The sequence below is a fragment of the Mesoplodon mirus genome, assembly GCF_964341445.2.
Source record: "Mesoplodon mirus genome assembly, chromosome: 7".
NCBI classification, from domain to species: Eukaryota; Metazoa; Chordata; class Mammalia; order Artiodactyla; family Ziphiidae; genus Mesoplodon; species Mesoplodon mirus.
The window spans coordinates 58061138-58082435 of NC_138983.1; the positions used below are offsets into that span (position 1 = coordinate 58061138).

At 46.1% G+C, this 21298-nt stretch overlaps 1 protein-coding gene across 1 annotated transcript in view; it reads left to right on the forward strand.

The window, feature by feature from the left end:
• The window catches only part of CLPB (ClpB family mitochondrial disaggregase), a 148823-nt gene extending 136901 nt beyond the window's left edge, over positions 1–11922 (forward strand). The window contains exons 10-16 of the mRNA XM_082626742.1: positions 3364–3408; positions 3784–3945; positions 9624–9780; positions 10539–10612; positions 10773–10892; positions 11107–11211; positions 11603–11922. Coding sequence (XP_082482868.1) covers positions 3364–3408; positions 3784–3945; positions 9624–9780; positions 10539–10612; positions 10773–10892; positions 11107–11211; positions 11603–11851 — 912 coding nt within the window. The 3' untranslated portion in view covers positions 11852–11922. The remainder of the gene's footprint in view (positions 1–3363; positions 3409–3783; positions 3946–9623; positions 9781–10538; positions 10613–10772; positions 10893–11106; positions 11212–11602) is intronic.
• Positions 11923–21298: the final 9376 nt, after the last annotated feature.

A 21298-nucleotide genomic window follows, 5' to 3' on the forward strand; every position in this document is an offset into this window, starting at 1 on the left:
ATAATGGTGCCTGTCTCATTGGATTATTATGAAGGTTATGTGAGATAATGATGTAAAATGCTAAACACCATTCTTGGCACATAGTAAGCAATCAGTACATGTTAGATATAATTGTTATTATTGTTGCCTCACTTCTAGATAACCCTAAGGTAAGATCATTTGAAACCAAAATTATTCCAGCCAAGAAAATCAAGCCCTTAGATTTGTTGAGAGTTACTCAGCAAATCAGTAGAAGGACTAGGATAAGAACCCAGGTAATTTGACATAAGCGTAAGTGAGCACTGAAGTCTGTACTCCCTGTTACCTTGGAGCATTGATTGACACTGGTTCTGGACACAAAGCTCAGAACCCTTCAGATGAAGATGCCAAGAGCCCAGCTGATTGATGGAGTGGGAAATATGAGGCAGGAGAGTATAGTGGCTAAGAGCACAGGCTTGGAGCCAGATTGTCAAGCTTGAGTGACCTTGGGCAAGTTAATCTGTGGCTCGGTTTTCTCATCTGTAAGGTGGGAATGATAATAGTACTTTTACCTCATAGACTTACACACATTCTAAGCCCTTTATAGCTTGCTTATTTAGAACATCGCCGGACACATAGTAAGCGCCCAGTGAGTGTCACCTATTATCCAGATACCCATCTCATGGCTTCCAGCTCATTGCTCCCTCTGGGCAGCACTCCCCATGTCTATCTTCCCACGCTTCCTGAAGCCAGTGTTTCTCTTGGCTGAGCTGCCTGGGTCCCTCTGAAGATGCTTGCTGGCTAATGCTGCATGTCCTCTGATAACAGTGATCACCCCCTCATGACCTTAAGAACTTCTTCAAGGCCTTTCCCACCTCTTGGATTAGGTCCTCTCCTCAGGCCATAACATAAAGGAGAAACAGCGAGAGGGCATAAGGGCCTGAGTATATAGGAAGAAACTGCAGCTCCAAAAGGGAAGGCAGCCAAGGCCACACAGATAGTGGAGAACTGGGGCTGGAAGCCAAGCCTGGGGCTCTTTCTGCCACCCTGTACCTCACGTACAGAGTGACAGGACAGAGAAAAAAATAGAATACATCACAGACTGAATTTCTGGCCAGCAACCGAACTAGAGTATAGCCTGGATTTCAGACATAGCTACCTCCCTCTCAGGGTCTTGGCACGCCCTCCCTCATCCCCAGCTCTCAGGAGAAGCATAGGCAGTGGGTGCATTCTCTTAGATGGAAGCATGTGCCAGTAGGAGAGGATCCTGAGGAGTCTCTGGGGAACCCTGATCTGGGTGGAGAGACAGGGCCTCTGAATGCCCTTATAATGCCCTAAATCCCTAAATTCTTCATGAAAAGCCATGGGCATTCTGCTTGTTTTAACTCTCAAATCCCACTCCAGAGGGTGTGCTCTTCCCCTGGGGCTAATTATGGTCGGGCCTCACCCCAGGGGGCCAGTTCCCTGGAAATCAGCCCTAGGCCCAACCATGGAGAGAGAAGGGCTGCAAGCTACATTCTGGATAGCTCTTAAATGAAGTGAAAACATATAAATAAATGAGAAAGATTTATTAGTTTAAAAGAAAAGTAGGGGGCTTCCCTGGTGGCGCAGTGGTTGAGAGTCTGCCTGCCGATGCAGGGGACATGGGTTCGTGCCCCGGTCCGGGAAGATCCCACGTGCCACGGAGTGGTTAGGCCTGTGAGCCATGGCCTCTGAGCCTGCACGTCCGGAGCCTGTGCTCCGCAACGGAAGAGGCCACAACAGTGGGAGAGGCCCCAACAGTGAGAGGCCCGCGTACCGCAAAAAAAAAAAGAAAAAAGAAAAGTAGGGACTTCCCTGGTGGTGCAGTGGTTAAGAATCCGCCTGCCAATGCAGGGGACACGGGTTTGATCCCTGGCCTAGGAAGATCCCACATGCTGTGGAGCACCTGGGCCCATGTGCCACAATTAGCCTGCACTCTAGAGCCCGCGAGCCACAACTACTGAAGCCCATGTGCCTAGAGCCCATGCTCCACGACAAGAGAAGCCACCACAATAAGAAACCTGTGCACCGCAACAGAGTAGCCCCTGCTCGCCACAATTAGAGAAAGCCTGCACACAGCAGCGAAGGCCCAACGCAGCCAAGAAATAAATAAAATAAATTTATTTTTTTTAAACTGTGATTAAAAAAAAATTTTTTTTAATAAATAATATAAAAATAAATTGGTGCAACCACTGTGAAGAACAGTATGGAGGTTCCTTAAAAAACTAAAAATAGAGTTACCGTATGTCGCAGCAATCCCACTCCTGGGCATATATCCAGAAAAGACGAAAACTCCAATTGGAAAAGATACATGCAACCCAGTGATCATTGCAGCACTATTTACAATAGCCAAGACATGGAAGCAACCTAAATGTCCATCGACAGGTGAATGGATAAAGAAGATGTGGTACATATATACAATGGAATACTACTCAGCCATAAAAAAGAATGAAATAATGCCATTTGCAGCAACATGGATGGACCTAGAGATTATCATACTAAGTGAAGTAAGTCAGACAGAGACAAATATTGTATGATACCCTTATATGTGGACACTAAAAAAATGATACAAATGAACTTGTTTATGAAACAGAAATAGACTCTCAGATGTAGAAAACAAACTCATGGTTACCAAAGGGGGAAGGGGGAGAGGATAAGTTAGTAGTTTGGGATTAACATATACACACTACTATGTATAAAAAAGGTAAGTAACAAGGACCTACTGTATAGCATGGGGAACTGTATTCAATATCTTGTAATAATCTGTAATGGAAAAGAATCTGAAAAAGTATATATATATATGTGGGTGTATGTATGTATAACTGAATCACTTTGCTGTACACCTAAAACTAACACAACTTTGTAAATCAACTATACTTAAAAAAAAAGAAAAAGGGGCATGTGCCCACATAGACTTGCAAAGTTGAGGGCACCATGGAGCTGTCTGGGTGCTTGTTGCTCCCCTCCATCTCATCATGATCCCACGCTGATGGTGACTGACTTTGTCCATGTCAGCCTGCCCCATTTGGGTGCTTCTAGAGAACAGAGACATAGCTCCAGTGCTTGGCACACACAGTGTGCCCTCAGGAAATGTGGGATGAGTGGATGATGTGGTGATCAGACCCAGTAGAAGCCTGAAAAAGACATTCCAAGCCAGATTTAAGGCAGGAATGCGGCTTGGGTTTATTAAGGTAGGGCATGAGGGAATTGTGGGGGATGAGTAGACAGGAAAAGGAGGCAAGGAACCAGAAAAAACTATATCATGAAAATGGGATAGAAAATCTTGGCTTGGTGTGGCTTAAAAGCCGGAATATATTTGAGATCTCTCCTCCTGAGCCCTTCCCCCTGCCTTCTTCAAATGGACTCCTGCTTGTTTCCACACAGGGTTTCATCAGGCTAGACATGTCTGAGTTCCAGGAGCGGCATGAGGTGAGTGAGAGTCCTTGGTGAAGTGTGGTTTGGAGAGCCTGTCAACAGGGCTCTGCCTGGCTATTTTGATGTGACTTGTCGATTAGGCCTGAGATAATTCCAGCAGCCTTGGGATTTGTCCTTTGCGGGGAGCATATGTACACAGCAGGGTCAGTGATCTGTTTTGCATACGATTTGCTCTGAAGATTAAACACAGAAAAGATCATCTGCTGTCCCATCACGGCAGGATTCCTTCCACCCAAAGAGACAACCTGATTGTCCTTGTTGAGACAGGCAATCTTAACAGTATATAAAGCCATCTTACCCTTGCATGTCCCATATTGGAAACTAAAAGCATAGAAAGGCCTTCCTAACTTATTTCCTTCCTTCCATCAGGTAGCCAAGTTTATTGGGTCCCCACCTGGCTATATTGGCCATGAGGAGGGTGGCCAGCTGACCAAGAAGCTGAAGCAGTGCCCCAACGCTGTGGTGCTCTTCGATGAGGTGGACAAAGCCCATCCAGATGTGCTCACCATCATGCTGCAGCTGTTTGATGAGGTGCAAGTCAGCTTGGGCCGGGATGGAGTTGGGGACACCTGTAGGTATGGGGGGCTGTGAACAGCAGGACCCAGGGGCCCAGAATTGATCATTCTTCAAGTTGCTGCTTCCTCGTGTGTACGTTCAGTCACTTAGCAGGTGTGGCTTCACCCCCTCTCTGGACCAGGGCCCAGACTGGGCACCCAAGGAAGACCAGCACTGCCCAAGAGTTGAAATGTTGTGGCTGCCCAGACTACCTTCAAAAGAGACAGAATGGGACAGGGGTGCCAGGGGAGAGAGAGAGAGCTGAATTTTTAGTTCTAGCTCTGCTCCATGTCTAGGCCTCAGGGACCTCGTGTGACACACAAGGAGGCTGGATGCAATCAGCTCCAGGAACCTTTCTGCTCAGACAGCTCCACTCCTCCCTGCGTCAACCATCATTCTCACCAGGTCTTTAAAACGCCAGTGACGCTGCTGCTGTCTGTGATGATGACCATGATGATGGAATGGTGGTGCCCTGGTTCATGGAACCGTCTTCTCCTGAGGAGCTCCAGGCTGGTCACAAGCAAGGACAGTCTCCCTCTTAACTGGTGAAGTGAGCTCTAAATGAGAACAACTTCCTCTTTTTCAGCACAGTCTATGTAATAGGCCTGTGCTAAAGACTTTACAGGCGTTCTTGCTAATCATCACAATAGCCAGGCAAGGTACAAATCATTTGTTACAGATGAAGAAACTGAGGTTCAGCGAGTTTATAAATGACTTGCCCAAGGCCACAGAGCTACTGTGTGGAAGAGCCAGAAATGGGCTGCAGATACATCTGGTCCAAGAGCCCCAGTTCTCCCCATCTGTACCAGTCCTTATCTTGAGCAGGTGAGGGAGAGCTTATGATCGTGGGAGGGGCTGCCATCCACCTTTTCCAGGGGTCCTGCAGAACTGGGGATGAGGCCTCCCATCTGCTCGCATGCAGGGACTGTATTAGCCAGCACATGGCCGGATGGAGTCCAGCTCACCTTTCCACTTAGTCCCCTCCAGCCCTGGGAAAATGGAAAGAGGTTTGCTTCCCATGTCAAAGTGCACTAACGAAGTGCAGGAATGGATACCCCTGGGCCAAATAGCACATCAGGTACGAAGCCAGGAAGAACCAGATCCAAATGTCCCCACAGCTGCCCACTGCCTGTCCCACCTGGCCCAGCATCCTTGCCCCTGCCCCAGTTTATTGCTCTCTTCCTAGGCTCTCATCTGCTCCCTGTCTCGAGACCCACCCCCCACCCCCACTGAGGAATGAAGGCCAAGCCTTCAAAGGTCACATATTCTGTTTGCCGCACCTGTGCTCTGAGACCCACCCACCCCCACCCCCACCCCCACCCCCGCTGCCGCCTTCTAGCCTCTTGATGGCATTCAGGTACACAGCTGTGGACCAGACCCAAACCTAACCTCTGGGAACTCCCTACCTAGCAGACAGCAGAAAGGAGATGTGATAAAGTTGACATTTTTGTACTTTGTGTGCAAGGCATTGTTATTGCATGTATGAACTCCTTTAATCCTCCCAGAAGGAGGATTGGTTCCCAGAAGATGGTTATTATTACTGACTCCATGTAACAAATGTAGAAACTGAAGTAAAGTGAGACAACTAATTCACCCATGGTCACACAGTTGGGAAGAGGAAATCCAGGATTTGAACGCAGGCAGTCCAGTTCCAGAGCCTGCAGCTTAAATAGTAACTACCATGCAGCCAAGGCCAAAAGAGAACAGTAGATCTGGAGTGAAGCATTCACAGGAAGGGAGAGCCCAGCTTAGGGAAGGTGAGCACAGCAGCCTGTTTGGCCTCTCACTTCCCTGGAGAGGTTCCTGGTCCAGAAAGAGGGAAGGCAACTGCTGACTGAAATACAACCAACCCCACCTGGAAAATGCTTACCACCCCCGTGTGTAAGCCCTGTCCACCCCTCCCCTGCTGCTGTCACTCCACTGACTACCTTGGAGAGTTGATAATAACTCCTTCCTACAGCTCCCAACAACCTGCTACAGTTTCTGATGTTTGTGCCCTTGGTTCCATTGACCAAAGCTGCCATCTAAGTTTACTTAGCCAGATTTATGCATGTTTGCTTCTTGAGGACAGAGACCTTGTCTCACTCCAACCATTCCCAGAATCCACAGCGCCAGGAGAAATGCCCTGTTGACTAACTTAATTCAGTAGTAATTCAGCAAACCTTCCAAGGATGAATAAGTATTTGCCAGGTGAACAGAGTGGAGAAGGGCCGGCAGTAGACACCCAGTGTGCAGAAGCACAGGGGCATGAGGCAGCCTGGTATATGCAGAGAACTACAGCTGTTCAGTATTGATCGACTGCAGAGGGAAAGTGAGAATAGAATGGTGGAGATAGGTGGATAAGGTAGACAGGGGCAGGTTAGAATGCCAGGCAGAGGAGAGTGGATTTTTTTGGTGAATAGTAAGAAGCCTTTAAAGACTTTAGGCAAGAGAGAAATATGATCAGGTTTTCACTTTATAAAGATCCTGTAGGCAGCAGTGAGCAAATGGACTAGAAGGAAGAAGAGAGACCAGCGAGGAGACTGTTGAAGAGTCCAGGCGAGAGCTTGAGAGGCCTGCTCTCAAGGAGGGCTGTGAGATGGGGAGAGCTCCCGGGAAGTCAACTGTGCAGGGCTCGGTGATTCGGTGTGAGGAGAGAGGGAGGGACCAAGGATGACCAGTGGCAGGATTTCTGGCCTCGGTGACCCATGGGTGCTGCTGCCATCAGCCTGCGGCAGGGAACACAGGGGGATGAGCAACAGATTGATGAGGAAGGTGAGGAGCTAAGGTTTGGAATTGTTGAAAATGAAATGCCACAGCCAGATGGATATGTCGAAGAAGTCGCTCATCAGTTTGAGCGGTCTGGAGTGTAAGAGAGGCCTGCACCGGAAGTAGAGACTCAGGAATGCTTCAGCACAGAGAGAGTACCGGAAGCCACAGGAAGGGATGAGATCTCTGACCTAGTGAGAGTATGGGGTGCAGAGAAGAGAGGTAAGAACAGCCTTGCAGCCTCCAAAAAGAGTCAAAGACAGAATTGCCAGAGAGTAAGAGGCAAACCAGGAGGAAGTGGTTCAGTGCAGGGCAGAGAGGACACAGGGAGAACAGACAGTCCCTGCCTCAGTGTTTCTGAGCAAGGGGGAGACAGGCAGCACAAAGCAGTCCAGCCACTGTGGTGAGTGGTGCGCTAGGATAAGTAGGAGTTATAAGGGCACCCGATCCAGTCTGGGGGAATAGGGAAGCCCCCCCATATCCACCCAGCCCAGACCTCCCAAGCTTGAACCCAGAAAAGCAGAAGCCCTAATGCTCTCACCAAAACACCAAGCAGAGCTAATGCAGGTCACTTCTCTGTTGACCCCAGAGTCTGTAGCACAGGGCAGAAGTCCCAGGAAGCCCACCCACTGCTCCTCCCTTCAAGGACAGAAATGGGGGGAAAGCAGCCCCTGTAACCCTGAGGTGAGCATTCACGCCCCACCCAGGATGCGTGCACTCCAGTCATTGCTGAGAGGCAGGACAGCAACAGCTCCCTCTTTGGGACACATTTTCTTGCCAGGGACTCTGAGGAGAAGGAGACGTGAACAGTGTGAAGGTCACCCTTTGGGTCAGTAATACACTGCACCTGCTCCCCTCACCCACCTGGGACCCATCCTCAGGCCCAGTTATGAGCAGAGCTTTGATCTCTCAGAAAGAAATGGCCACTGGTTATTGCTCTGGCCAGCACAGCAGTGTGTGTGCTCAGTCCTCAGGGATGAGCTCTGTGAACACACACAGGGTCATTTGCACGCACTTGGGCACATCACACATGCACGCAGACCTGGTCCCCAAAACTAGACTTGCCCTTAGTGGATTCTGTCCTGTTGTAACCCATAAGCAGGGGGTGAAGTAGGAAGCAAATGGCCAAGCTCAGGAACATCTGCTTGCACTCTTGCCTTCTCCTCATCCCTCCCAAGGCTGGGACAGGAGCGTGACCAGGACTTGGATCTCGAGGCCCCCTTTGAATAGACCCCCTTGGAGCTAACGCTTTCTGAGGCCTGTGCCAAGGTCCCGTGTAAAGTGAGGCAGAAAAGCACTTGGTACTGTGCCCAGTACACAGTAGGTGCTCAGTTAATGCACATTCCTTTCTTTTTTACCTCTGAGGGCCAGGGCTGGTCTGCCTTTGCACTGGCTTTAGAACCAAGGGCTGACCTTGAGTGAGGCCCTCGCCACCAGGGAAAGGGGAACACTTGAGGAGGATTGGTTACCTGAGGCTGGGGCAGGGCCCAGCATCACTGGCTTGGGCAGGTGCCAACAGGCTGAGGTCAGTGACCTTTCCCCAAAGCCATGTTCTCAAACTTGGCAGGAGTTATGCTTTTGCCTGAAACCCAGATGAGTTCCCAGGAATGTCTGCCTCTCCCCACACCTGTCCCGGTAGCTTATTTCCAGTCAGGATCAAAGGATGCAAACTGAATTTGGCAGGATTCTGAGAAATTTTTATTTAGGGAAAGAAAATTGCATGAGGCCTCATTTTACCCCACACTGTTGGTATGACCCCAGTAGCCTGGTGTACAGTGAAGGATATGGGTTCTGGGGTCAGACAGTTCAATAGAGCCTCAGCTCTACTGTATTCTAACTGTGAGACCTTGTACAAATTACTTAACCTCTCTGAGCCTCAGCTTCTTTGTAGGGGTGGTGAGGATTCAAGCATTCAGCAAGCAAGTGTTGAGCACCTGCTATATGCCAGACACTGTTCTAGGACCCAGTGAGAGCAAGACCCAGCCTCTGCCCTCGTAAAGCGACCTTCTAGTGGGCAGAGTGCAACAGTGCACAGAAAGCACTAAGCAAGGCGCTGGCAGTGGAAGTAGATGTGCCCATCAAATTCAGACTCCATCAGTTCCTCTCAGTGGGACCCTGATTATTGCTTTTTTATAAATGACTGCAAAGTGCTGTTGTACCATGCTAGCCTTGAGGTTTGCTGAGTGGGCAGAGTTCCTTGCCCTTGAGCTGAATGGCCCTGGACAGCTACACTTTTCTCATTCTTGTCTCCTCCCTCTACTGTTGCCCCTTTTCTCTTTCCTTGGTGCATCTGTTTCTAGTAAAGATGCCTTCTTCTGTGTCACCTCTAGAAAAAGCTAAAGATTCCAAGGCAACTTCCCAAGTTGGTTAAAGGAGGAACATTAACCAGGCCAGAGGATGGCTCTAAAGATGCAGAGATTATACCTGTTTCAGTTCATTTATCTGGTCCTCACAATGACCCTGTAGAATACCCTCCTCTGACCTCCTACAGCAGCCTGGCTTTCCCTTTATCATAACACTTAACCACTGAATTGTGACTGCTTGTTTCCTGACCTCACTCCTTCTCTAGACTGGGAGCATGTCAGAGGCTCAGTGAGTCCCCAGTGCCCCAACACAGAGCCTGGCCCAGATTGGGCCTCCAGGAGAGTATGTTGGATGGATGCATGTACAGTCAGGCTGGCTTCTGGGTGCCCTCAGAGATGCCAGACAGCAGGTGCAGTCTCACCTGGGGCACTCCCAGCAGGTGAGCACTGTAGCCGAGGTGTGAGAACAGTGCTCAGAGACCCCAGAGGAGGGAGTGCTGACTCTGCTGGAGGAGGGGGAAGCACAGGGGTTCTGGAGAGAGCGCCTGGGAGAGGTGCCCAGCCTTACCACTCCCTGACCATGCAGTCACGCTTCCTTCCCAGGGCCGGCTGACTGATGGAAAAGGGAAGACCATCGACTGCAAGGACGCCATCTTCATCATGACCTCCAATGTGGGCAGTGACGAGATAGCACAGCACGCGCTGCAGCTGAGGCAGGAGGCTTTGGAGATGAGCCATAACCGGATTGCCGAGAACCTTGGTACAGCACGTGGCCCGAGCTCTCTGGGCAACTGGTCAGGTGGCCAGGCCGCCAGCGCATCTCTTGGTCCTGGGGCCAGATGAGGGCCCTGGTAGCATCTTTGTCCCTAGCTGGCCCTGACCAGACACCAAGCACTCTACTAGATAATGGAGGGAGGCAGACAGACGGTGCCCCTACTTCCTCAAGAAAGCTCCAAGTCTCTTGGGTGACAGGAGGGCTCCAGACAGAGTAATGGACAGAGCCACACCAGGGCATGGGGCCAGGAAGAGGCCAGGGCCTAAGGGAACTGAAGGGATGCACACTCAACAGAGGGAGACACTTCAGTGCAACGAGGGGATAGCAGATCAGAAACCGTATGGAGGTGACACAGCCTTTTTCAGCCAGGGAGCCTTCCCGCATAGGTGGAAAAGAGGAGCATGTCAGGCAGGAGGCCGCATCTGTCACCTTTCCATTTAGGATTCAACTCTCCAGCCCACTTCTTACAAGTCAGGACTCAAGTCTTGGTCCTGACTCTTCTCCTCTCCCCTCCCCTCCTTCATACAGTTCCTACCAGTACATGAGCAGTGGAAGGGCCTAGAAGGTACCCAGTCCAGTCCTCTCACTGTGCAGGTGAGGAGAAGGCTGAGGCCCAGACAGCCTGAGACTTTGACCAGGAACACACAGACCATCAGGGTCAGGACCAGGGCTCTTTTCGTGGATAGAGCGAAGGAGCAGGCACAGCTCCCAGAGGTCCTGGGTTTATGATTCTGTCTCTACAGGGGATGTCCAGACTAGTGACAAGATCACCATCTCTAAGAACTTCAAGGAAAATGTGATTCGCCCCATCCTAAAAGTAAGAGTTCTTTGTCATTCCTGCTGGAGCCTCGGGTTGGGGGGGATCCCCTTAGCCATCGTGAAGATACGGAAACCCTCCCACACCCATCTTCCCCAGTAGGGTCCAGTAATTCCTTTATAGTCACTGAGTTCACCCCATCCCTAACCTGGCCCTATAGGCTCACTTCAGGAGAGATGAGTTTCTGGGACGAATCAATGAGATCGTCTACTTCCTCCCCTTCTGCCACTCGGAGCTCATCCAACTCGTCAACAAGGAGCTGAATTTCTGGGCCAAGAGAGTAAGAGTGGGGACTGCCTGTGGGTGGGGGTGGGATATATGCCCACTGGAAGTCAGGGAACACGGCTGGGAGCACCACCCCCAGAAGAAGGAGCACACGGGGCCAGTGGCTATAGGGCACACAGTCTCTCACAGGCCCAGGCCTCAGGCCAGAGTGCTGAGAGATAGAAAGCCCTGGCCCACATTCAGGCACGCTCCTATCTGACCTGTCCCAGGCCAAGCAAAGGCACAACATCACACTGCTCTGGGACCGTGAGGTGGCGGACGTGTTGGTTGACGGCTACAACGTGCACTATGGCGCCCGCTCCATTAAGCATGAGGTGAGCACAGGAGCCTGAGAGAAGTGAGGCACCTCCACATCCCCCTCCCTGGTGCCCCCAGACCCATTCCCTGGGCTCCCAGTCTGTCCAGACAGGCTGGAATTGTTCTTAGCCAGAGCAGATGCCCCTTCAGAACCAAAAACAATATAATCAAGTAAAACCCCTATCTTAGAGGGTAACTGAGTTTGAACCCCTACCAGTGTGAGAAACTGGGCTGAGAACCTCAGAAACTGACATTACTTTGTCATTAACACTGTCCTGCAAGCTTGCGTTGTTAGCCTTTTGCAGATGAAAAAGCTGAAGCTTTGAGTAAGTACTTGCCTGAGCAGTAAGTGATAGAGCCGGGCCTCCAGGCTTTGGCAGTGAAGACCACTTCGCCTACCACCTGCAGGTGGAGCGCCGTGTGGTAAACCAGCTGGCGGCCGCCTATGAGCAGGACCTGCTGCCAGGGGGCTGCACTCTGCGCATCACTGTGGAGGACTCAGACAAGCAGCTACTCAAGAGTCCTGAACTGCCCTCACCCCAGGCTGAGAAGCGTCCACCCAAGCTGCGGCTGGAGATCATCGATAAGGACAGCAAGACCCACAGATTGGACATCCAGGCACCACTAAACCCTGAGAAGGTGTGCCACACCCTCTAGCGTCTACCTACCTGCCTATGCGTGCCCTGAACACCTAATAAAGCCCCCTTGGCTGTGGCATGGTAACCGACCTACCTTCTCCTCCTGCCTCTCACTCCTCTCCAAAGTTAAAAGCAGGAATTTTGCCCTACCCTGATCCCTTCCTTGTGGGCCCCACGAGTGCTAACAGGTCTCTGGGAAAGAAGCTGCTCCTCCATCCCCTTCAAGGCAGGGGGAAGAGGGAAGTCCCTTATCTCTGTCCTTCAGTGTGATCCCCATGTCCCAGAGTCTCTGGAACTTTATCATGTTTCCTGGAAGCTCAGAAGTACGGCAGCTGAGAACAGATCTGGCTGGAAGAAGACAGGGACCAGGCTGTGACCTGCCACCCTCTGCTGGCTCTCATGCAACTGAGTCCCCAGAATGTCTCCACTGGGAATGGAGAAGAATGCAGAGGCCCAGGCACAGAGGTTCTGCATTTAGGCCGTAGCTTCCTCTTTCCCAAGCTCTAAAATTCCAAGGGAAAGGGACTCTCGGGGACACTACCGTGTCATAGCTACTGTTCCTCCCCACCCCATGTTCAGAGGTCAGACCAGACCATGTCTCTCCAGCCTTGGAACTAAGCCAGCATAGGGCATCTTTAGGAGGAAGGCTGACTGGGCATTACCCTGCCCTACACGGAGACTGGACAGAAGTTACCAAATGACCAAGCAAGGTCAGCTCTACAGGGCCTCCTTCAGGAGACCAACTACGTAGACATTGGGGAACTGCAGGAGGAGGAATCATGGGGTCAGGCTCTGCCCAGATGGCCATGGAGCCTGCCTCAGCCCCATCTATGCTATGGTCCCAGCTAAGTGAACCTGGAATAAACAGCTCCCCTGTGTAGTCTGCATGTTAGTCACTAAGCAGAGGGACTGCACACCATCCCCCAAGGCATTCCACGGACCAGACATGTTCCAGCCTCAGCAGGGCACAGCAAGGCTTGGTACATCCTTGCGAGCCATCTGCAATAGCCACCATCAATGACCATGTCATCACCCTCCCCCTGCAGGGCCATTTTGGAACTTTCCTTTGGTGTTACAAAGTCTCTTTCAGGAAGCAGAAAATGAGGGCAGGAATCAAAGTCCCTTGGGTGATGACAACATGGCGGGTGTGAGGCAGTCAGAAGCCAGAACATGGGCTCCAGCAGATGCTCCAGCAATCACTGTCCAGCCCCTCAAGGAGTTGTCTGCTGCTGCTTAACCTCAGTGACTGCCATTCTTTTTTTTTTTATTTATTTATTTTATTTATTTATTTTTGGCTGCGTTGGGTCTTTGTTGCTGCATGCGGGCTTTCTGTAGTTGCGGCGAGTGGGGGCTACTCTTCATTGAGGTGCACAGGCTACTCTTTATTGTGGTGTGCAGGCTTCTCATTGCAGTGGCTTCTCGTTGCAGAGCACGGGCTCTAGGTGCACAGGCTTCAGTAGTTGTGGCACGTGGGCTCAGTAGTTGTAGCTCACGTGCCATTCTTTTTTGTGTGTTATTATTTTTTTTTTTTTACTTCTTGTTCTGAAATAATTTTAGACTTACAGGTAGTTGCCAAAATAATAGAGTTCCCATGCACCCTTCACCAGCTTCTCCTGATACTAACATCTTTAAAAATGATTAAATTACAGTATAATTAGTAAAACCAGGAAATTAACATGATACAGTACTACTAACTAATCTGTAGACATTCAAATTTTGCCATGTTCCCCACTGATGTCCTTTTTCTGGTCCAGAATCCAATCAAGGAGCCCACGTTGCATTTTGTTATGTTTTCTTCATCTCCTTCAGCCTGTGACAGTTCCTCTGGCTTTCTTTGCCTTTTATGACTTTGACACTTTTGAAATGTCCAGATCAGTTAATTTGTAGAATGTCCCTTAATTTGGGTTTGTCTGCTGTTTTCACATGATTAGATTGAGGGTCTGCATTTTGGACAAGACTAGCCCACAAGTGACACTGTGCCCTTCTTAGTGCCTCATAGTGGCGGCACATGGCTGAGGTTGTGTGTGCCAGTTTCTCCACTGTAAGTTTACTAATTTCCCTTTTGACATTAATAAGAATCTCATGGAAAGATAGGAGCTGTATAGATGTCTTACTTATCCTTAGAATTTTGCCCACTGATTTTTAGCATCCATCAATGGTTCTTATAACAAGCATTAATATTGTATTTGCCTAATGATGACTTTCTCTTTTCTTATTCCATCTGTTTATTAATTGGTATTCTACTGTAAGGAACAGCTGTCTCTTTTCCCCCATTTATTCAGTAATTTATTTATATCAGTATAAACTAATGGATATTTGTTTTAGTCTATGGGTTATAACCTAATACTAACATAGTTTATTTTTTTTGCTCATTTGGCCTACATTTGGCCATTGAGAGCTCTTAAATTGGCTCCTGTGTTGTTTCAACATTGCCCCATCATTTTTTTTAGTATTGCCTTACTTTCTGGTACCATAGGATGTTCCAGGCTCACTCATACTTTTCTTGTCCCAGCCCTGGCATCAGCCATTTCTCTAAGCAGCTCCTGGTTCCTTTTATTTGAGAATGGTACTTAGAAACCAAGGTGGTATATTCATTGCTACTGGAGTGTCGTTGCTTCTAGGCCTTTTCAGCACACAAAGCTAGGAAATATATGTGTGTATGTTAACACATGTATCACACACAACTGAATTTATTACTATATCTGTCCATCTGTATATTATTAAAAACCATGAGTGGGCTTCCCTGGTGGTGCAGTGGTTGAGAGTCCGCCTGCCAATGCAGGGGACACGGGTTCGTGCCCCAGTCCGGGAAGATCCCACATGCTGCGGAGCGGCTACGCCTGTGAGCCATGGCCACTGAGCCTGCGCATCCGGAGCCTGTGCTCCGCAACGGGAGAGGCCACAACAGTGAGAGGCCTGCGTACCACAGAGAAAAAAAAAACCATGAGTCCATATTGATGCCTACAGTTCTAATCCAACACCACAGGGTTTACGATTTGCCCTTATTATCATGACTTTACTATTCTTTTTCTGCTTCTTCCTCTCCTGCTATCTCTGTTTCTTCTCCTTTCTGTTTTTTGTTCAGACTTCCCTTAGAGGCTCTAATTAAGTCAGTCGGTGACCATCCTATATGGAACATTCCTATTGGATAAAGTTCTTATGCTTGGCTGTCAGTCCCTTGGTTCAGTCAGCTGTGGCCAGGAGCAGCAGACATATAACTCAAAACCAGATAATTTTTGTACAAGAAAACCCAATGGCCACCTTTCTGAGAAGAGGGTAGGGGACAGGGTAGACCCTCAGATTCTGAGGAACTTAAGTATCACCTGTAGGGATTCTTAGCTAAACCTCCTAGGTGATGTTGGACCATAGTATCCTAGGCAGTACTCAGCTCACTTGCATTATTTGTTCTATGTAAGAACAAATAGAGCGTAAGATCCAAGAGGGCAGATACCCAGTTATTCCACTCACTATCCTATTCATAGAAGCTGACACAGAGCCATCACGTGATGGCTGCTCCAGGTATTTGGATGGATGGGTGGGCCCTGCAGCAAGCGTAGACCTTCATAGTGAGTCCCAGGACAAAACTGTATCATATGTTCATGGAGCACACATTTGTCATGTGTTTGTGGCCAGGCAGTAGAACCTGCTACACCCTCAGTGAATGGGGCAAAGTAAGACCCCAGATACTTACTGAGTATCCAGAAATACATGAGGCTGGACTTGCTAATGAAAATGTAATATCTTTATTGTTCAAAAGGAAAACTTCAAAGATGTGTAGTGATGGTTTTAGGAATTTAGAAAAAAAACACATTTAAAGCATAGGAAAATAGAAAATGGATCAATTAAAGATAAAACCTGAAGTTAAGTAGGAATGCAAAAAAAAAAAGGATAAGAAGAAAACTATTCTTTTTGAAAACACCAATAAAATAGATTAAATCTCCTCAGCCTGATATAGGGAAAAAGCACACACACACAAAAAAAGACCAAGATTAAGAATGAGAAATCAGACATAACCACATATATGAAAGTATTTAAAATAATTTTAGAAGTCTGTGGCCACAATTTTGAAAACAGAGCAGATAGATCATTTCCTAGCAAACACTGACCCAAGTCAGTGGTTTGAATACGCCAATTAGTTACCAAAAGAAGAGATTGGAAAGGTGATTAAAATTTTATCTTTTTAAAAGATTGTTTTCTTTAAACTTTTTAAATTGACATATACATGGAAAAGTACACAAATCACAAGTATACAATTCAGTGAGTTATCCACAAAGTGAATACCACTGTAGCCATCATCCAGCCCAAAAAATAGATGAGAGTATTTTTAATTACTATATAAACTGCTTCAGGTCATGGGAAAAGATGGAAAGATGCTCAGTTGATTTTTAAAGGCCAGCATAAGATTAATACTCAAACCCGCTAAACTGCCAAAAAGAATGCCATAGCTTAATCTCATCTATGACTATAGAGGCAAAACTTCCAAATAAAACTAAGTTGAATTATACAACGTAATTACATAAGTTCTATTTCAGCAATACAAGCCTCAGTATCAGGAAATTTAGTAATCCATTACATTGAGAACTTGAAGATTATTTAAATGTCTGTAGATTAATATTAATTTTCTTATTTTGGTAATAGTTCTTATGATTATGTAAGAGAATATCCTTGTTTTTAGAAAATATACATTGAAATATTTAAAGATAAAGACAGTTGGCAAATGTTTCAGGAAGCTAAATTATACACACATACAAAAGTATACATACTGAATGATAAAAGTAAAGTATTCACATGGAGGAAATCTGAAGGGTATACAGGAACTCTTTGTATTGTTTTTGCAACTTTTCTGAGTCTAAAATTATTTCAGAATAAAGTTTTTTTAATGAAAGGAGATGAACATTTTATCAGTATATGCTGAAAAAGCATTTGATAAAATATTACAGCTTTAAGTATGATTTGATAAACTCCAAGTAAAAGAAACCATTCATCAAAAACCAATAGCAAACATTTTTAATTATAAATACTAAAGCTACTTCTGTTAAAGTCTGAAATAAGACAAGAGTCAACATTGCTTTGAAAATTCAGGTGAAAATTAGGCAAGAAAAGTGAGTAATTGGTGTCTATTGGAAAATAATAAATGATCTTGTTTTGCTGATATGTGACTGTTTTTAGGAGATCTAAGAGGCTATAAGTAAAACCTATTAGCATTAATAAGGAAATTTGGTAGGTGTCTGAATAAAAGATAAATGTACAAAAATCAATAGCTTTTTTCTATTCCAGCAATAATCAACTAGAAACAATAACAAAAGTATTCCATTCACAATTGAAATAAATAGGTGTAGGTATTTGCTCATATACATATAAAATATCTCTGGAAGAGAGAAGAATTGGGCAGAGAGGAGACTACAATGGAAGGGTAAATTCACTGTATTCATTTTTTTTTTGCGGTATGTGGGCCTCTCACTGCTGTGGCCTCTCCCGTTGCGGAGCACAGGCTCCGGACACGCAGGCTCAGCGGCCATGGCTCACGGGCCCAGCCGCTCCACGGCACGTGGGATCTTCCCAGACAGGGGCATGAACCCGTGTCCCCTGCATCGGCAGGCGGACTCTCAACCACTGCGCCACCAGGGAAGCCCTCATTTTTATAATTTAAAATTTTGAACCATATTAATGTGATACCTATTCAAAATTATAGAATACTAAGAATAAACAAGAAAAAATCATTGAAGGGCATAGAACAAGATCTGACAAATGAAAAGACATACCAGGTTCTTGGAAGGGTGACTTAATATCATTAAAGTGTCAACTCTTTAATTAATATACAATTCAGTGTAAGCATAGTTAGACTCGAACATCTTTAATAAAATTAAAATCATGTTATACTGAAGTGCCTAGTGGCTTCACCATATGGAGCTACTGTTTTCTGGGTTAGGGAGATAATGAGTTACTACAATTCCATCTTGATAGCACACAAACTAGAGAATAAGTAAATGTAGCTACTATCAATGTACACCCTAAATAAAATTATGAGAGAATAGAAAGAGAAGAATTAGTGTCTGTGACTGGAGTGTAGAGAGTGTATGTGAGTGTGAAGAAGAGGAGAAAGTGGTGGGAAATGAAGCTAGAGAGGTGAGTTTCCGGACTTCATGGTGCCTTGAATGCCATGCTGAGGGGATGAAATGGCCATATTTGTGGGTTTTGTTGTTGTTTTGCGGTACACGGGCCTCTCACTGTTGTGGCCTCTCCCGTTGTGGAACACAGGCTCCGGACGCACAGGCTCAGCGGCCGTGGCTCACGGGCCCAGCCACTCCACAGCATGTGGGATCTTCCCGGACCGGGGCACGAGCCCGTGTCCCCTGCATCGGCAGGCGGACTCTCAACCACTGCACCACCAGGGAAGCCCCATGAGCCTGTTTTTGTTTTGTAAATTCGTTTGTACTGCTTTTTAGATTACACGTATGAGTGATATAATACTTGTCTTTCTCTTTCTTACTTAGTATGATGATCTCTAGGTCCATCCATGTTGCTGCAAATGACATTACTTCATTCTTTTTTATGGCTGAGTAATATTCCATTGTGTATATATACCACATCTTCTTTATCCGTTCATCTGTTCATGGATCCTTAGGTTTCTTCCATGTCTTGGCTATTGTAAATAATGCTGCTATGAATATTGGGGTGCATGTGTGTTTTGGAATTAGAGCTTTCGTCTTTTTTGGATATATGCCCAGTAGTGGGATTGATGGATCATATGGTAGTTCTATTTTTAGTTTTTTAAGGAACCTCCATACTGTTCTCCATAGTGGCTGTATCAATTTACGTTTCCCGGGCTTCCCTGGTGGCGCAGTGGTTGAGAGTCTGCCTGCCGATGCGGGGGACATGGGTTTGTGCCCCGGTCCGGGAGGATCCCACATGCCCCGGAGCGGCTGGGCCTGTGGGCCATGGCCGCTGGGCCTGCGCGTCCGGAGCCTGTGCTCTGCAGCGGGAGAGGCCACAGCAGTGAGAGGCCCGCGTACCGCAAAAAAAAAAAAAAAAAAAAAAAATTTACGTTTCCCCCAGCAGTGTAGGAGGGATCCCTTTTCTCCACACCCTCTCCAGCGTTTGTTATTTGTATACTTTTTGATGTTGGCCATTGTGACTGGTGTGAGGTGATACCTTATTGTAGTTTTGATTTGCTTTTCTCTAATAATTAGTGATGTTGAGCATCTTTTCATGTGCTGTTGGCCATCTGTATGTCTTCTTTGGAGGAATATCTATTTCAGTCTTCTGCCCATTTTTTGATTTTTTTTTTTTGTTATTGTGTTATATGAGCCATTTGTATATTTTGGAAGTTAAGCCCTTGTCGGTCACATGATTTGCAAATATTTTCTCCCAGTCCATAGGTTGTCTTTTCATTTTGTTTATGGTTTCCTTTGCTGTGCAAAAGCTTATAAGTTTGATTAGGTCCCATTTGTTTATTTTTGCTTTTATTTCTATTGTGTTGGGAGACTGACCTAAGAAAACATTGCTATGTCAGAGAATATTTTTCACCTTAACTGTCTCCTGAAGGTATCGTTTACTCTGGCTGTCCCTTAAGATGCTTCTTCCCCTGTAGTCCTCTTAGGTGGCAGCTGCTTTTATTGTCAGACCCAGGAAGTGAGCCCCCACTGCTTCTCTGTGATTATTGCTCACCTTTCCTCCTAGCTTTTTAAAATTCAGCAGTTTGACTATTCCAGCCCTCTGTCATTGCCCTATCTACTGATCTCTCAACAACTTTCCTCACACAAGGAAGATCTTAGGCCCCATATCACTTTCTCCCTTCCTCAACACATGCCATCATTCTTGGTGGCTTCAACTTCCCATGAATGACTTATCCAATACCCTACTTTGCTTACATTTACTGACCTTTTTATGCCCCTGCCCACCTTAGTCACCTGTATCATGGTCACATCTAAATTTTATAAACAATAACTGTACTTCCTCCAAAAGCCCCATCCTTCTCTGGCCAGTCTAGTATACTGAGTAAATAAAAAACTTTTACAACTCAACAATAAAAAGACAATTTAAATAGGAAAAGCATCTGAGTAAACATATCTCCAAAGAACATATACAAATGGCCAATAAGCACATCATTAGCCATCAGGGAAATGCAAACCAAAATTGCACACCCACTAGAATAGCTGTAATCAAAAAGACAGACAATAGCAAGTGTTGGTGAGGATGCTGAGAAACTGGGAATGTAAAATGATGCAACCACTTTGGAAAAGAGTCTAGCAGTCCCTTAAAAGAGTAAACATAGCATTTTCATGTCCCAGCAATTCCATTTCTAAGTATACCTAAGAGACATGAAAACATACACCCACACAAAAACTTGTTGCACAAATGTTCAGAAAGTAGAAACAACCCAAATGCCCATCAAACTACTGAATGAATAAACAAAACGTGGTATATCCATACAATAGAATATTATTTACCCATAAAAAGAATGAAGTAATGACTCATGCTACAACATGGATGAACCTTGAAAACATGCTAAATGAAAGAAGCCAGTTACAAAAGAATACATATTATGATTCCGTTTATATGGAAATGTCTAGATAGGCAAATCAATAGAGACAGAAAGTAGATTAGTGGTTGTCAGGGGCTGAGGGAAGAGGGGAATGGGAACAACTGATAATGGGCTTCTTTTGGAATGATGAAAATGTTATAGAATTACATAGGGGTGACGGTTGCACCACTTTGTGCAGTCACGCAGTTGTACACTTCAAAGGGTAAATTTTATGATGTGAGTTACTTCAATTTTTTATATCAAAAAATTATACATCAAATTTAAGAAAATTTTCTTTAAAATAAGGTTTTTTTAATGTATCAAAGTTAAATATCAAGAGAATGGGAAGACAAGCCATAGACTGAGAGAAAATATTTGCAAAACATAGTATCTGATGAAGGACTGGTATCCAAAATATACAAAGAACTCTTAAAACTCAACAATAACAAAATGAACAACCAGATTAAAACTGGGCAAAAGATCTGAACAGATAACTTCTCCAAAGAAGACCTACAGAGGGCAAATAAGCATATGAAAAGATGTTCAACATCATACGTCATCAGGGAAATACAAATTAACAAACGAGATACCACTACACACCTATTAGAATGGCCAAAATCTGGAACACTGACAGCAAGAAATGCTGACAGCAACAGGCACTTTCATTCATTGCTGGTGGGAATGCACAAACTTTGGAAGACAATTTGACGGTTTCTTAAAAAACTATATACGCTCTTACCATGCAGTCCTGTAATCGTACTCATTGGCATTTGCCCAAAGAAGCTGAAAATGGATGTTCACACAAAAACCTATACACAAATGTTTGTAGCAGTTTTATTCATATTCAAGTTGCCAAAACTTGGAAACAACCAAGATATTCTTTGATTGGCAAGTGCATAAGCAAACTCTGGACATCCAGACAATGGAATATTATTTAGCACT